The following is an 18357-nucleotide window of genomic DNA, read 5'->3' as shown; positions in this document are numbered from 1 at the left end:
AAAATAAGTTTATAGGGATCCATCCAAAAGCAAAAAATTAAAGTTGTGTCTAGCAGTCAGACTAGTAAATTTCATGTGTCATCATATCAACAAAGAAAAAAAATAAGAGTAGCAACACTTAAAAGAGTCCTCCATCTGGAAAGAGTTCCATGTCAGAACTTTTGCCAAGACTTAAAGAAACTATCATGGCTGGCAGGGACTATACCAGTTACTGCTAGATGTGCCTTAGTCCAGGTACTCTGAGAGCAGACATCAAAACAGGATCACACACGCAAAAGACGAACTGGGGGAAAGGCCCTTGACAGAAAATGAGAAAAGAGCCAAGGAAGCCTGGAAAAGCTAAAAGACACATGCAGGTCTGACCCTAGGTAAAGAAGAAAGAAGGGCAGAGGGTCTTGGCAGTGCAATGGAAAGGAGTCTTCAATGAAGTCAAAGTTGGCCACTGGAGGAGCCACACATCTTCTAGAAGGGGTTCTGTCCTGCCTAATCATTGACTGGAAATAGCCTGTCAATGACCTCTGTGTGAACAAGGGTTAGAGCTGGGGTTGGAGTCAATTTCTCTCTCCTCCTTGTAGTAAGAAACCTAACAGGCATATTTTTGTGGTGACCACAGATATATAACATATTTTTATAAAATCATACTAATAGTAGTAGGAGTTAATATTTATTAAGCACCTACACAGGTGCCCTAAAAGGATGATATTTTACTCTTTGTGTACTTTCTTTTTACAATGTAGATACAACATGGCAGCTGGGTTGTGTACTAAATATTCATATGCATGAGTTAAGTTCTACTATTATCCACATTTTGCAGATGTGAAAGCCAAGGCACAGAGAGGTTAAGTAACTTCTTCAAGGTCACACAGCTATCTAAAGTACACAAATTATTGTCAATACAATTATTTCAGAGGTTTAGAAGTTATCTTTCTTACTGTTTGCCTAAGAGAAAGTCCAGTGACAAGAGTGAATTGGAATTTTAATATTCCCTGATCCATCCTGATTCCTAGTTTGCCCCCTCATGGCAGAAATGTTAAGTGAAGCCCTTTGGAGTCAACTGAACTTAATCCAGGATCCAGGTATAGGTTAATATAATAGTTCAACGCCCCATTTTTTGAAGATGCTCAAAGTATTTATAGCACAGAGTTTAATCATGAACTTGAATCAGACTTCTGGATTAGAATTCTGTTTCTATCCCTTACTACGTAGCTATTTAGTATCTTAGTGCTGTAGTGTCTTCATCTGAAAATGGCAACAACAAATGAAACTATCTTCATGTGTATAAATATATATAGCACTGAAGATGGTACCTGGTGTAAGTTCTTAATAAGTCCTACTTGTTGCTGTTAGCTACTCACATTTGGGTACCCTAAGGCCAGATTATTCATGTTCCATTTAGCATATATGTATGAAGTATTTATATTGTGAAAGAACAGTATAAAATGATGAATAAGCCATTCTTCATTTAGGAAACTTATTTGAAACTAGTGAACTATTCAATAGTTCCATCCTTAACAGAAAAAGAAAGACCACCATCCTTTAGGCCAATAGTTGATTTTATTTGTTTGTTTTTATCTTTTTGGTGGCAATGAAAAAGCACAGGCTATGGAATCTGACAAACCTAGGTTTGAATCCCTGCTTTACAATCTAACATTGCTTATGTGACCACGTGCAAATAAATGTCTTTCCAAACCTCAGTTTCCTTGTTTCTAAAATGAGAAGGTGATACTAATAATTATTAAATGGTGCTAATAATAGTACTTACTTCATATGGTAGTTGCAAATGTTAAACAAAATAAAACACAGTGCCCGTCTTATACAGAGAGTGCAAAAAGTATAGCTAAAAAACAGAAAATAATCTAAAAAAAGAAACAATTTTAAAAAGCTCAAACAAAACAAAAAGAAAAAACACAAAAGTAGAAAAATAACAAACTATAGCTTTAAAAAACCCTACCCGTTTATTGTGATTCCTCTAACTGCACAGACCTCAAAGGAGAAGAACCATCTGGTCTCCTCAAGGTACCTGTTATGCCAACCCACTCCCAACCTGAATGAGAATGAGCAGGTTCCATGGAAACAGAGAAGCCAGCTGGGAGGGTAAGTGAAAGTGTGCACTTCACCAGATTAGGTGGAGTCAAAAATAAATCTCACACCCTCTTGCTTATACTCAGGTCAGCACGTAGGTAGTGTATTTTGCAAACCTAGGGCCAGAACAGGCTGCCCTTCAGCTCTAGAGAGTTCTCCACACCCAATCAGATTTATAGACACACCTCAGCCTCTGGCAGAAGCTTCCACTAAGTAGCTTCATGGGGCTGGAACTCTTTCATGGATCTTACACAAAAGGTTCTATACTTATGTCCTTACCAGACTCCTCTCTCTCTCATCAGGCCTGGGCATTAACACAATTTCTATCCCTCCATTCTGATGACTGCAGGAATGAACATTACTGAGCTCTTCTTTAATGATAATCTTCAAATCCTAAACCATTTCAGGCCATGGTTACAGGTTGCTAATCCACAAAGTCAGTGGGGAAAGGATCAGTTTACCCAATATGATGAAAGACTGTTTTCCTCACTAAGTCAAAAAGCCAAGTACAATCCCTGATTAGCAGGAAGAAAGGGAGACCATAGCTAGATAGTCATTGTATGGGTATCCCTGTAATTTATACATAATCCTAAACAGAGATTCTGGATGCACTTACCAAGGGCTACTCAACTTTACCTTTTCTGTTTCACTGAATGCCAAGGGCTTTTCTGTCTCTGCAATTTTCTTTGCTCTTTATGTATTTTCTTCCCTAAGCCCTATACACATGCAACAGACTTTATAATTTGTAAAAACAAAACAAAGACAAATTTTAAAACCCAAAAGCATTTAAATTTTTAAATCAAGAAGTAGAATCTAATCTATAGAAAGTGGAGTTTTTAGTTTAATATTGTTTTTTGTGTTTTTGAGATGGGGTCTCACTGTGTAGCCCAGGCTCACCTTGAACTCAAGATCTTCCTTCTTCAGGTTTAGGGAGTGGTTTTAAATGGTCATTAAATTGAGGGTGAATGTTTCAAAACAGTATGCCTCTAAGAGAGACCAAATTGTAACAGACAGGGGTTGTTCTCAACTAAAAACAATGCAATTTAGCTGAATTGTATGGTCTGATGAACCACATGGGAGCCAGCCAGCGGCATAACTCTTCTAAGGGCACAATGATGTCCTGACAGTTAGGACAGGGAGTTAAGACACTTGAAACTTAACTGCCTTTTTAAAGGCTAAAGGAGATTTGTCCAGGATTCCAATATTAGGCGGGTGGTTGGACTCCAAGAACACAGAAACTTTGAACCAACCTAAGACACTGATTCTGTTTGTAGATTCATTATCAACATTGCCACTGATTTAGTGTTCTGCCTAAGCCACCTAGGAAAAAATCACCAACTTCTGCTCACCAAAGCACCAGTATATCAAATACACCAAGTCACTCAAAGAGCAAACATCCAAGGAGCTGAACAGTATACTGCTAGGCTTTATTTCACAGGTTCATTGAGTATTGGGTAAATGAGATTACACACAAAAAATCCTTAGCAAGGGCTAGGGATGTGGCTCAAGCGGTAGCGCGCTCGCCTGGCATGCGTGCGGCCCGGGTTCGATCCTCAGCACCACATACCAACAAAGATGTTGTGTCCGCCGAGAACTGAAAAATAAATATTGAAAATTCTCTCTCTCTCTCTCTCTCCCCTCTCTCTAAAAAAAAAAAAAAAAGTCACTTTAAAAAAAAAAATCCTTAGCAAAAGTCGAAGTATAGCTAGACACTGATATTGTTATGCACTGGATGCAAAAGTATCTGTGATATTAACTATTCCCATTTTGCTGATTAATAGATGTGATCAGGGGCTGGGGCTGTGACTCAGCAGTAGCACACTTGCCTAGCATGTGCGAGGCACTGGATTCGATTCTCAGCACCACATAAAAATTAAAAAAATAAAGGTCTAACAACAACTAAAATTTTTTTAAAAAAATAGATGTGATCAGTCTCTTAAGCTATCTCTCCCTTCACCCCTCTTTCTCAATGTGTTTATGTGTATATATTCATATGTGTATATGAATCTTTCAAAGACCAAAACTTAAACTTGGTAAAAAAAATTCAACTTCATAAAAGAAATGCAAATTAAATATCCCCTGAGTATGTCATTTAACAGACTGAAAATAAATCCCAAAGTTTTGTCTGTTTCACTGGCAAGATTGTGAGGAAGCAAGTATTATGTTACACTGTTGGTGGCAGTATAAAATGGCACATCCCCTGTAAAAGGCAATTTGGCAATTATAAATATTTCAAATGTATTGCACTTGACCTACCAACTCCACTTGTGAAATTCATTCTTGTAGACATACTTATGAAGAAACAAAGCTGCAGGTTTATTCATTGAGGCATTTTTAGTAATGATAAAAGGATAAAAAAACAATACATTATCTACTAATGAGGAATTGGTTAAATAAATTAGTCAAATACTATGTAGCTAAAAATAAATTTTAAAGAACAAGGAAGCTCTCTGTTGATACCAAAATAACTGAGACATATTTTAAAGTAGGCACTATATGCTTCTTTATGAACCTAATAAACTCTAGAAAGCTAAAAATATACACAGGAAACCAATAATAGTATTTACTTCAGGAGTCCGGGTGTCTGAGGATGGCTGAGAGCATGGCAGCCTGGAGGAAAAAAGCTAGAAGAGACTTTTACTATAAACATTGGGATAGATTGAACCCAGGAGCACTATATGACTGGGCTTCATCCCTGGTCCTATTTTTTTTATCTTGAGACAAGGTCTTAATAAGTTGCCTCGGTTGGCCTTGAATTTGAGGTCCTCTTGCCTCAGCCTCCTGAGTAACTGGGATTACAGGTGTGTGCCACAGCAACTGGTTGTGATTTTTTTGAATCAAGTTTCCATATTACCAATTAAAAAATCTTATCCAGGATTGGTTTTCATTAATAAATGTGTATGATACATGCATACAATGGAATATTATTCAGTAACACAAAGAAGTGAGCTGTCAAGCCATAAAAAGACACAGAGAAGCTTTAAATGCCTGTTGCTAAGAGAAAGAAGCCCATCTGAAAAGTTTATACACTGCAGTCCTCCAAAAATACGATATTTTGGAAGAGGCAAAACTTTAGAGACAGTAAGATGATCAGTGGTTGCCAAAGGATAGGGACAGGGAGAGGATGAACACATGAAGCACAGAGCATTTTTAAGGCAACAAAACTATTCTGTGTGAATACATGACATTATGAATCTGTCAAAACCCAAGGAACTTACAACACAAAAGAGAGAAGCCCAACATAAACTTTTGTTTATGTTACTAATAATGTATTATATCAGTTTATCAACTGTAAAAAATGTACTACACAAATGCAAGATGTTAGTAATAGAAGAAACTGAATGGGAGTGGGTAAAACAAGGAACTCTATTATCTGCTCAGTTTTCTGGAAGTTTAAAACTCTTCTAAAATTTAAGCCTATTTATCTCTGAGACATATTTAAAAAGTAGGCACTATATGCTCCTGCTAGGCTTTATTTCACAGGTTCATTGAGTACTGGGTAAATTAGATTAAATACACAAAATCCTTAGCAAAAGTCTAGACACTGATATTGTTATGCATTGGATGCAAAAGTATCTGTGATATTAACTATAAAAAATGCATGACTGTGCATATATATATATATATATATGTCTGTACGTGTATGTGTGTGTTTCATGCAGCAAATGCTTATTCACTAAATGTGCTAAAGCACTGCACTGCAACTACAACCTTAGCTCAAGAGTTAAGTCATAGGTAAATCAGATTCTGATCCTAGCACTACTGTTTCTAGCTGTGTGGTCTTATTTATGCAAGTTACCTCTTCAGCCTTAATTTCACCATCTGCAAAATGGAAGAAAACATAATTTCTTCTAGCGCTGTTGGGAAGTTTCAAAGAATACTGCACGTAAAATACTTCGCATAGTGCCTAATGTAAAAGAAAAGCTAAAATAGCTTTAGCTGCCACTGTAACGGTAAAATGATTATTCATGGAATGACTGACAGGACACTTCAGGTTCCAAGGTTACTTACTCTACTACCAGCAGATCAATAATACCCCAACGTGTCCCTCTTTGAACACAATCCACCCCGTAAGCTTTACTCCCCAGCTGCAGTTTTTCCTCCCCGTTAGGCCTTACATTACACGCTTAGGCCCTGGAACCCCAGCTTCCCCGCCCCTTCCCATCCCACTCGGACCCGTTCCCACTCAGACCCCGCCTCCTCCCCACACCCTGGCCTAATTCATCTTCACTTTCCTTCCCAAAAGTTGAAGGAAGAGCCTACCCAGATACTCGTAGTCGGGTAGGGCTAGGCGCTCGGGACTCAGCATCCTTTGACCCGGGTACCTTCCAAGCTCCAGCTCTCTGGCTTCCGGAACCCAGGTTGCACTCTCTCTCGGTTGCCATGGCACCCGTGGCGGGAGGCAAAACGGGAGGCGAAGGAGGTGTAACGCCAACAGTCTCCGGGGCGCAACGCTGAGTCCGCCACGCAAGTTCCGCAAGCAGTCACTTCGCGGGGGGCCGAGGTTTCGTTGGACACGGTTCTTGCGGACTTGGATTTAGAAGAATCTTGAGTCCTTTGAATCTGTCACATTTCCTGATGTCAAAGAATTACTGTCAGCCATCCATATCTGCAATTTCTGAATTTCATACCTATTCCTGTTTATAAAGCTGTCACCGTGACTCTCAATAATTCCCACTCGTGAACTACCATAAACAGTCTCATTACCTATTTTTATCTCCTTAGCGTGTACTGTCTTACATTGCTACAAAGTGCTTTCACGTGCATATTGTAACGTGGCTACTTCTTGAAGTTAGGGATGTGTCTTTTAGCCTGCAAAAGTGCTGACACACAAAAGGTGTTCATTAAGTACTCAGTAAGTCAATTGCCATTTCCTTTCAAATCCTCTTTTGGGTCCTCCTTTTACTATCATCCCTATTATTTCATGCCTTTTCTAAGGGTTTTTCCTTTTTTTCTACCCACTTTATTTCTTGAAGGTGAAGGGTGCAGGAAGTAAGACATGTATTAGATTTTTTCTTCACATGCCCAATTGCTTACTTCTCCTTTGAGAGGAGAGAGTATTCGTTAGTTTTCAGGTTCCCAGATATTTCTCTGTTCGCTACTTTCCACTCCCAATAACAGATCTGTAGCAATTTTCACTGTTTAAATCCAGCAGAAAAAAGCCACTCTGTCCTTGCTTTTTTAGTAAATGTCCCCCCACCCCCTCCAACAAGGTGAGGTTTTGTGAAAAAGACAGAAAGCAAACAAAAATCATGCCATCAAAAGGACTTGGAAACCAATAGACCACCTACACTGGGAGGAGAAGGAAAGAGAAGGTTCTTCTCTTTGTGTTCTGAGTGTCCTATTCTTAGCCTCCTCCAGCAAGGAGCCTCAAACCTCCTAATTCTCCCTTTCCCTTAAAATTGTATATGTGTCTCAATTCTAGGCTCCTGTGAGTCACTCTCGAATTTGGATGTGGTAAGGAGAAAGGGACAAAGCCAAACTAGGAGCCGTGTTTAGTATTTTGAGGTAATGAATTTACTAATTTGGTATTTGATGAAAAGTCCTACAAATCTGGTTTTTAAAAACTTTGCCTTCTCCCTGCTCCATCCACCACTCTTCCCATGCAGCTTGAGGGTATAGGAGTTTCATAAGTTTCATACTTGTGGCTCATTACTGTAATATTAATAAAATAATAGGATAGTAATTATTAAAGATGATAATTTTACTTTATTCCCAAACAGCCTGAAGGTATTTGCAGATAATTTCATATGTGTTCACGAAAACAATGTAAGGCACTTCTCCTCTTTCTAAGTAGGGAAACTGAGGCATGAGTCACAAAAGTGACTTGTCTAGTATCATCCATCCAGTCAGTGGGAGAGCTAGAACAGGATCTCAGCAATCCCAACATCCAGGCTACTGGTCTAACCACTAAACAACACAGCCTCTTTTTTTTTTTTTAGTGTTTGTTGGCTGGATATTTATTTATTTTTTTTTCTTTTGCTCTGTCCTGCTGGCAACTGGAAGCTCCCCCCAGATAAAAGAAGAGAATTTCAAGACTAGGCTAAACATTTGACATCCTCTTATTTGTGGAGCATTATCCTGGGACATGGAGGGTGCTGCTACTGGGGTCTGTGTGGTAAAACTGGGAACCAGCCCCAAGAATATAGCTTTGTTTGGGCATTAACCCATTTGTGGTTATAATAATGATAAGTTTCAGCACCAGTGGCGCCCGACTGTTAATGACTCAAAGAAAGCTAAATAAGAACAAGATGTCATCTCTGGACCAATTTGTAGGTTTTTCCTACAGTTTTATCCCTTCCATAAAAATCCTAAAGACCCATGTATTTAAAGTTAGCCTTCCACTTTGAATGTTCTAAACAGTCTATTGAGGAGAAGGACTTAGGGGTAAAGAGGTTGCTAGATTAAGGCTTCAAGAAAATCTGGACCCTGGTGCCCTGGCACATACCTAAAATCCCAGAGGCTTGAGAGGGTGAAACAGGATGATCATGAGTTCAAAGCCAGCTTCAGCAAAAGCGAGGTTCTAAGCGACTCAATGAAACTCTGTCTCTAAATAAAACACAAAACAGGGCTGGGGATGTGGCTCAATGGTCCAGTGTACCCGAGTTCAATCTCTGGTACCAAAAAAAAAAGAAAAAAAGAGAGAGAGAGAAGAAAAAGAAAATCTAGGCTTTTGCAGAAATAACAGATGGTTTTCTTAGGTGGCACAATTACTGACTGCATTTCTCTTCTTTGTGTTTTTCTACATTCTTAATTTTTTTTCTGTAATGAGCATGTATTATAACCTGAAAACAAACAATACATGAGTGGCACAAAAATCTTTAAAATATTTTTTAGGCAGATGTGATGATTTCCAGATAGTGTTTGTTGTTTCCAGAAGAAGCCACTACTTTTAGATTTCTCTTTGGTCACAGATTATGTAATAATTGATTTTGGCAACATATCAGCTGTAGAGGACATTTTTTCAGTGAAATGTACACAACATCAGTCTTAAGAAGAATGGACATGTACACAAGTTCTTCAAATCATGTATATATATTTTTAATTTTTTTAGTTGTAGATGGACACAATATCTTTATTTTATCTATTTATTTATTGTACATGGTGCTGAGGATTGAGGCAAGCACTCAACCACTGAACTACGACCCCAGCCCCCAAATCATGTATATTTTTGTGATACTGTTGAATGTTAATGAAAGAAAAAAAAAGTCAGCCTTCAGGGGCTGGGGTTATAGCTCAGCGGTAGAGAGCTTGCTCCTCACATGTGAGGCACTGGGTTCGATCAGCACCACATAAAAAATAAATAAATAAAATAAATAAAGATATTGTGTCCATAAAACAAAAAGTCAACCTACAGTTTAAGTCAACTTTTCGGGTTCCTAAATTATCATATTTCAAAAAAAAATTTACGGAAACAAGTAGTCACCCAAGCAAATAAGACAGAAGACAATGCCACAATCCAGGAAAGAAACAAGTGATATGAAATTGATCAAAAATAGAACAGGAGATGTCAAAGGCAAGAACTACAGCATAAAGAATGAAGCATCGTACTCTGAACAATGGGGGAGACATCCACAAGACAGAGGATATGCTTATACGTCACTATCAGATTATAATTTCTGATTAAAAAAAATTCGTAGTTGTAAATGGACAGAATGCCTTTATTTTATTTGTTTATTTTTATGTGGTGCTAAGGATGGAACCCAGTGCCTCACACGTGCTAGGCAAGCACTCTGCCACTGAGCTACAGCCCCAGCCCTATAATTTCTGATTTTATAAAGAGAAAATTAACAGACATCTCAGATATTACAGAGGATCTATTAGAGACTGACAGAGAAGAAAATCCTCCCTGGAGTTGAAGACTACAGAAAAATAATCATGAATATACTAAATAGATTTTAAACCTCAAGGAAGCAATGAGGAAAGAATAAAAGCAGATTGAATTATTGTTACAAAACAGGTTGAAGAAACTAGGACACGCTTTTATCAACTCATCAAGCAGAAAAGATGCTAAAGGCAAAGTAGCTACTAAGAAATGCGGGTCATGAAATTCATGCTGAGCTATGAGGCTCTTAAAAGACTTATCCTCCACAAGAGCAAAATAGAAACTAAGTGTGATGCCATTGTCTGGGATTAACATGTTCAAATTAAAAATGCTATCTATAGAAAAATTATTTTGAACTGGCCAAGTATCAACAGACCAAGCTTTGGAACAATTGCAAATAAAAAGAAATGTTCACAAACTCTTGGGCTGTTAAGAATAACTAATGCATCCTAAGAAAATGGTTAAGAGGACATGGCTTAAATTGAACTGGAGCTCAAAGGCAATAACAGACTTGTACCTTCTTATTATTTCATATTATCAAAGGCTGCAAAAAACTGGGAATTACACTTTCATATAATTTGAAAGGGTGGATGATATCTTTTTTCCTTTTTTTTTTTTTTTTTTTTTTGGTATCAGGGATTGAACTCAGAAGTACTTGACCACTGAGCTACATCTCAGCCCTATTTTGTTTTATTTATAGAGACAGGGTCTCACTGAATTGCTTAGCACCTTGCCATTGCAGAGGCTGGCTTTGAACTCATGATTCTCTTGTCTCAGCCTCCCCAGCCACTGGGATTACAGGCAAGGGCCATCACACCAGTGATTTTCTGATTCTTTGTGTGTGTGTGTGTGTGTGTGTGTGTATGTGTGTATGTGTGGTGCTGGGGATTGAACTCAGAGCCTTGTGCATGCAACACAAGCACTCTACCAACTGAGCTATATTCCCAGCCCGATTTTCTGATTCGTAATAGCCTACAAAAATTAGTTCTCTTCCCTATCCTAGAGTACACACTTTTATAAGTATTTATCTCTTTTTAAAAATTATTCTTTGAGCTAACTGCAGTGGTGCAGGCCTGTAATCTCAACAACTTGGGAAGCAGAGGCTGGAGGACTTCAAGTTCAAAGCCAGCCTCAGAAACTAGCAAGGCCCTAAGCAACCTAAGAAGACCTTGTCTCTAAATAAGATATAAAAAGGGCTGGAGAAGTGGCTCAATGTTTAAATGCCCCTGGGTTCAATCTCTAGTAATCTGAACTCTCCTACTAGATTGTGAGTTCCTTGAGGGCAGAGACTGTCTTCATTCATCTTTAAATTCCTAGGACTGTGCATAAGGTCAGGCCAAAAGCCGTTATACCATAAATGGCTGTTAAGTGAAGTTGCTTCCTTCTAGATTAAAAGTCTAGAAAAATGAAGGCCATCAAATCCATAGGATTATGGTTCCCTCATAACAACCAACTCATAAAACAAATTAATTATAAACAAAAAGATCAGGAAGGGACTGGGGCTGGGGCTCAGTGGTAGCCCACTTGTCTGGCATGTGTGAGGCACTGGGTTTGATTCTCAGCACCACATATAAATAAAATAAAGGTCTATCAACAACTTAAAAAATATTTTTAAAAAATTAAAAAATGTCAGGGAAATAGAAGGCATCAGCTGGGTATGGTGGTACATGTCTGACAGGAGGATTTGTTGAGCCCAGGAATTCCAAGAGCAGCCTATGCAACATAAGTGAGACTCCCATCTCAAAAATAAATAAATAAATAAATAAATAAATAAATAAATAAATAAATAAATAAATAAATTCAAGGCATCACCAGGTGCGATAGAGCACACTTGTAATCCCAGGGGCTCAACAGGCTGAGGCAAGAGGATCACAAGTTCAAAGGCAGCCTCAGCAACATAGTGAGGCCCTAAGCAACTTAGCCAGACCCAGAAAGAAAGAAAATGCAAGCATAAAAAACCAATCAGAGGGGGCTGGGGATGTGGCTCAAGCGGTAGCGTGCTCGCCTGGCATGCGTGCGGCCCGGGTTCGATCCTCAGCACCACATACCAACAAAGATGTTGTGTCCGCCGAGAACTAAAAAATAAATATTAAAAATTCTCTCTCTCTCTCTCTCCTCTCTCTCCTCTCTCACTCTCTCTTTAAAAAAAAAAAAAAAAAAAAAAAAAACAATCAGAGCTGGTTGTAGAAGCACATGCCTGTAATCCCAGCTCAAGAGGCTGAGGCAGGAGGATCACCAGTTCAAAGCCAGCCTCAACAAAAGCAAGGTGCTAAGCAACTCAGTGAGACCCTGTCTCTAAATAAAATACAAAATATGGCTGGGGATGTTGCTCAGTGGTTACGTGCCCCTGAGTTCAATTCCCAATACCCAAAACAAACAAACAATAAACCAATAAGAAAACAATGGCACATCATTCCTACATCTCAATACTGTGTGTGACAGGCCACCATATTTTAAAAATGCCCCACCACCAAATATCAAGTAACTAAGCAAAAGTGTCAGAGACAAAGCTGCATGTAAACATGAGACTCAAATCAGGAAAATAAGAGGGAATATATAAAAAATCAGTAAGTCCACTTAGGATATGAACTGGCAGTCCCCAATTCCAAAATCTCAGGACAAACACATTGGAGTCACCAAGTTATTCCCCAAGCTATTCTCTACATTGTTACAAGAGTTTATTGTTTATTTTTCTAAAATTCAAATGTGCCCTGTTACTTACATACTTAAAAGGTGTTGCCGAGTCACCATCACTAGGATGATGACATGCAGACATAGTAATCCCTTCACAGTTTGGTTCCAACCTTCTCTTCCAGTCATCTTGCCCCTCACTCCTTTCTAAAGACTTAACACTCCAGACATACTGTCCTATTTCATATCCCCAAACATATCACACTCCCTTGCTTTGGCATAAGCTGTCTACCTAAAATGTACCTCTCCCATGTTTTCTGGAGGGAAAACTATACACCCTATAAGATCTACACTAATATCACCAGCTTCATGAAGCCATATCCAAATTCCCAAGGAATCAATTACCACTGTATTTTAGTGTTTATTTTATTATATATTTATTCATTTGCCAGAGTGTCTATTCTCATGGACTGTAAGTTAAGACCAGGGAACATGTTTTATTGCTGTCATAAACTTCCTCCTACCCAGAAAGTTAGAATAAATATTTATTGAGGGTCAGGATGAAGATGAATAATTTAAACTTGAAATCAGTAAATGTAAGACAAATATTTTTGAAAACTATGTATTGACAGTAGTAAAGTTAAGGGAGTTGTCAAAAAACATACAGCTTCAAAATTGGCTTAGTTATGTCCAGGGACTATATAGTCCTGAAAAGATATCAGGATCAAGTGTGTTATACTCCTATGGTTTTGAAGGGTACACTGGAGAGCAATTCTACTTCCCCTGACGTACCCATTAGGAACATCATCAGGGGCATAAACCTAGACTTGATAGGATTTAGGCTGTGTCCTGACTTTGCAGATTTTTTGATCTTTGGGGGATATTTTCTTAAGGATATTTAAATTAATTTAATAAACTTCTCTTAGCAGAGTAAAATTTAAACATCAGTTAAAGAAAACCAGTTGTTAGCCCACGACTGAGTCCCCCTCTCTCCCTAGAAAAGTATTGTCCTGAGTCAGAGGTACAGAAAAACAGAAAGATGAATTTAAATAGTAAGAATAATATAATCCCTCCCATTAATTGAGTTGTAAGAACTCAGTAAATGTTCATTGAATAAACAGATATAAAAGTAAATAAGTACATTTAATTCAGGCACCATTTTCAGCACTGGGCATGGTGGCACATGCCTGTGATCCCAGAAGCTTAGGAGGCTGAGGCAGGAGGATCTCAGGTTCAAAGCCAGCCTCAGCAATTTAGCAAGACCTTAAGCAACTTAGCCAGACCCTGTCTCAAAATAAAAAACATATAAAATGGGTCAATGTGGCTCAGTGGTTAAGTATCCCTGGGTTAAATCCCTGGTACCAAAAAGAAAAGAAGAAACCCTTTCAGCTTTCCCCAACCACTCTATGTTCTTCTAGACACATAAAATTACTGGACCTGGGGATGTGGCTCAAGCGGTAGTGCACTTGCCTGGCATACGTGTGGTCCAGGTTCGATCCTTAGCACCACATACAATCAAAGAAAACTAAAAAATAAAAATAAAATAAAATTACTGGACCTTCTTTGAACATTGCAACCACTTTTGAGACAGTGAGTCTTTGCTTGTGGCATTCCTTTCATCTGGAATGTGCCTCCTCTTCTATTTTCTCCTTTCTTCACATAGTGAAATGTTTTCCACATTCAAGGCCCAGCTACCCCAAACTTACGAGAGCTCTCTTCTCTGTTTCCACAGTCCTTTACACATAATTCTACGACACTGTCATTGCTTTACAAGTCATCTTCTCCAGCAGATTCAGAGCTTCTTAGAGTTAGGGACCCTACCTTACTCATCTTTGCATTTACCCAACCCTAGTACTCTGGTTTTTACTGATTTAAGAGAAGTCCATTGAGTAATATGCAGCAGGCACAATTTTAAGGTACTAGAGGCTAAAATAAATAAGACCCCTGAGTCCATTGGAGCTCATTATCTAGTGGTTGAGAGGTAGACAGTAAACATGTAACAACAAAAAAGATTATTTTAAATGATAAATATTATAGAGAAAGTCATATAAGATAAAGGCAGTGAGTACAAGACACATTCAGGGTGAGGCCTCTCTGAGGTTGTGATGTTGAGCTGAGATGACCAGAGGAATGATCTAGAGAGACAGCATTCTAGGTAGAGGAGATGGCACATGGATAGTGTTAAGACAGAAATGAGCCAGTGTGGTGGCGCACAACTGTAATCCCAGCAGCTCAGGAGGCTGAGGTAGGAGGATCGCCACTTCAAAACCAGCATCAGCAACAGCGAGGTGCTAAACAACTAGTGAGACCCTGTCTCTAAATAAATACAAAATAGGGCTGGGGATGTGGTTCCGTGGGCGAATGCACCTGAGTTCAATCCCTGTTTCCAAAAAAAGAGAGAGACAGAAATGATAGCATGCTGCAGAGCTGAAAGAATGCCAGCATGGCTAGAGAAGAATGAGTGAGGAGAAAAATTGTGAAAGTAGGCCAAGTTCAGATCACAAAGAACCTTAAAAGACCAGGCAAGAAGTAAGTATTTTAATTCTAACTTTAACAGGAAGTCATTGGAAGGTTTTAAGCCTTTCTTATATTTTTAAAGAAGTCACTCTTCTGACTGTATAGAGAACAAATTTCAAAGTATGGGAAAATAAGTCATTCACTTGGATGCTTGATTCACATTTAGTATTGGTTATTATATATATTTATTATTAAATGAATATTTATTAATCATATGTCTATCCACCATTCTGAATTTATCTTTGCTATAACAATCAAGATAAATGAGCTATTTGCTGTAAAGGCTCTTTTTATCTGTGCCAGATGTGTAAATATCAAGCTTTCAGAAGATAAAAATATACTAAAAAGCCCCACCTTTTAGGGTGTGCCCCAATTTAGGCCAGGGAACAGAATCAACTACATGCCCCAGATCTTTGACTTCAGTACCACTGCTAAGTTGAAACATGAAAAATGCTGGCACTAGAAATGGTGGTATGGAGTGTTTGCAAAACAGATTATTTCCTGAGGATGTCATTGTTTCCAGTCTCCAGTAGTAGCCCCCAGAACCTAGGCAAAAGCATATCCATTGCTATAAGTTAGTGATACTTTTTTAAAAAGATGTTGATAGACCTTTATTTTATTCATTATTTATATGCAGTGCTGAGAATCGAACCCAGTGCCTCACACATGCTAGGCAAGCACTCTACCACTGAGCCACAACTCTAGCCCAGTGATATCAGAGCTTATGCACATACTATTCCTTCTGCCTGGAAGACCCTCCCCATCTGCTCTTAGCTTTTTTTCTTATTTTTGTGATGCTGGAGATCCAGCCCAGGCCTCATGCATGCTAGGCAAATGCTCTACTACTGAGCCACATCCCCAGCTTCCCTGATGGTAACTCAGCTTAAAAAGTTAATACCTCTGACAGGCCTTCCTCAAATCAAATCCCAAACCTAAATTAAGTTTCTTTTCATAGAACCCTGTACTTTTCTTTCAATGTTTTTATTTTTTTTAAAGAGAGAGTGAGGAGAGAGAGAGAGAGAGAGAGAGAGAGAGAGAGAGAAGAGAGAAGAGAGAAGAGAGGAGAGAGAGAAAGAGAGAGATAATTTTAATATTTATTTTTTAGTTTTCAGCGAACACAACATCTTAGTTTGTATGTGGTGCTGAGGATCGAACCCGGGCCGCACGCATGCCAGGCGAGCACGCTAGCGCTTGAGCCACATCCCCAGCCCCTCTTTCAATGTTTTTATTATTTGTAACTTTGAATTTGTTTGTGGGGTCATTCTTTTCATGGCTCTTCATACTTGAAAATCCTTGCAACCATCAGATTGTAAGTTCCAGGGATCCAATTAATCCATTCATCACTTCTTCCAGAGTGCCTGGTGTAAAATACCTTTAATGAATAGTTTCCAAGTGAAAATATGTCTCCTTGTACCAGAGAGGTGAAGGACTCCCTTAGCTGTGTCCGTTTTATAAAGTACTCCTCCTCTGCACTTGCATTACCTTCAACAAGAAAGTGGAGTTCAGAGAGATAATGGAGCAATTATTTGCAGATTCATGTTCTTAATCTTCTAGAGTTTCTTAATCTCATCACTATTAATCTTTTGGTCTGGGTAGTTATTTGAACGTGGAGGGATGTCCTGTTCATTATAGCATGTTTAGCTGCATCCTGGGCCTTTACCCACCAGATTCCAGTACTCTCAAAAATGTCTACAAATATTGCACCACGCCTGAAAAATCACTCCTGGTTGAGAACCATTATTTTAAAGTGGGAAACTTCAGGTCTTTTTCTTTTTCAGAAGAATTACATTTGGAAATTCCAGTTGTTGATTGATGCCTGGGTTACAAGAGAATTCTGTCAACCTAGTTAGATCAAAATCATGCCCATTTCTATCTATTTCCATAGCACTCCCTGTGTTTCCTTTGAAAGGGCCATTAGTGATGGTCTAATTCAGGGCAATATCCTGATCTTGGAAATTCAGCTCCCTGGACTGTCCTAGAAGGATGAAGGAAAGGGGTGGTGTTTCTGAGGAAACCAATGCTTCTGAGACCCCCTCGGGAATTGGCAGTCCCCTACAACTTTTCTAGGGGCATGTCCCAGAGGACAATAAAAGGGAGACAAACAGCCTATTCTGGCATGCTTTTCAGGATCTCTCACTCCAAACAAGAAAGTCTGAGAGGCCTGGTAAAAATAAATATGGCTTAGTCCTCCTGGCACAAGAGCAGTTTCTGACAGCCAAGACTTAACTCACTCTAGGGGGTGACCCCAGCAGGGACTTTGCACAAAGTTAGCTTCTACCCATTGATATTCCCAGTGACTCACAGCAGCCAAAGATGGCATGATGCACCAGAACTGTCCTGGACCATGCAGAAGAACTTGGGATGCACACAGAAAACACAGTCCCTCTTGCCTGAGTTAGACAGGGACAGGAAGCCTCCTCCTACCTCTCCAATTTCAGAAAAATAACACAAATCATGCCTCTGGAAAGGAACCTGTCCTTTGCATACAGAGTGGAAACTGTTTATAAATTCTTAATCCCCTGACATTGAAAGTATGGGGACCTTGTGTCCTGGCTTTTTTGGGGACAAATATATTCAATATAGCACATGTCTGGTTTTCATTTGGAACAAAATATGGTGTCCAGAATCACAAGGTCTTTCTCAACAGGTTTAAAAAGCAAGTCTTTATTTCAGCATATATTAAAACCCTTAGATCAACCACGAACTGCATTAGAAAGGAAGAGAAGACTAAGGAATTAGCCTCTATTTTCACTTTTTTCTCCTTGGATTTTAGGCTAAGGTGACCCATGTAGAATAGACAGACAGGTCTACTGTTTTTCCCAAGCACTTAGATCTTACAGACCTGGCCTGACTCTACTGCCGCCTTCAGTCAGCAAGAAGAACTACAAACCCAGAAAATGCCACTGTATTAGTTACCATGGTGATGCTAGTTCAACCACATTGCATCTGGATAAAAATTTCAGGCAAAACAGTATAGAAAGATACTGACTAAGAAAGAGTTAACATCACTTTTGTTGCTGTAACTGTCACAAAGTATGGTTAATGTTAGCTTTGGTCAAAGATGGTAATTTGGAGTGAAAGCCTTGAAAATTTGAAAATAAGCAAGGATGAAATGTCAACCCATCCATTTTGAAAAATATCCTAATATCCATTTTGCACTTATTTTCAGCTCACTTGGGGTATCTGGGTCTTTTTGGCATTTTGGTGATAGGAAAGAGATTTAATGAAATCCACAGATGAGCCAAAGCCAGGAAACACTGGCATATCAGCTTGGAGGGAAAAGTGATACCTTGGCCTTAAGA

At 38.9% G+C, this 18357-nt stretch overlaps 1 protein-coding gene across 4 annotated transcripts in view; it reads right to left on the bottom strand.

Annotated features, from left to right (window-relative positions):
- Positions 1-8631, bottom strand: part of CSTPP1 (centriolar satellite-associated tubulin polyglutamylase complex regulator 1) — a gene marked incomplete at its 3' end in the record, with an annotated part of 190906 nt that extends 182275 nt beyond the window's left edge. The window contains exons 1-2 of one of the 4 annotated variants that reach the window (XM_081282728.1): positions 8531-8631; positions 6346-6657 (exon numbers count right to left, since the gene is read on the bottom strand). In XM_081282728.1, coding sequence (XP_081138854.1) covers positions 6346-6391 — 46 coding nt within the window. In that variant the 5' untranslated portion in view covers positions 6392-6657; positions 8531-8631. Of the gene's footprint in view, positions 1-6345; positions 6658-8530 lie in introns of those variants that run through there. The other 3 variants (XM_081282730.1, XM_081282729.1, XM_081282727.1) reach the window with 3 other exon arrangements.
- Positions 8632-18357: the final 9726 nt, after the last annotated feature.

Source organism: Spermophilus citellus (genome assembly GCF_964194105.1).
Source record: "Spermophilus citellus genome assembly, chromosome: 2".
Taxonomy (NCBI): domain Eukaryota; kingdom Metazoa; phylum Chordata; class Mammalia; order Rodentia; family Sciuridae; genus Spermophilus; species Spermophilus citellus.
This window is presented reverse-complemented; position numbering and strand designations above follow the sequence as displayed.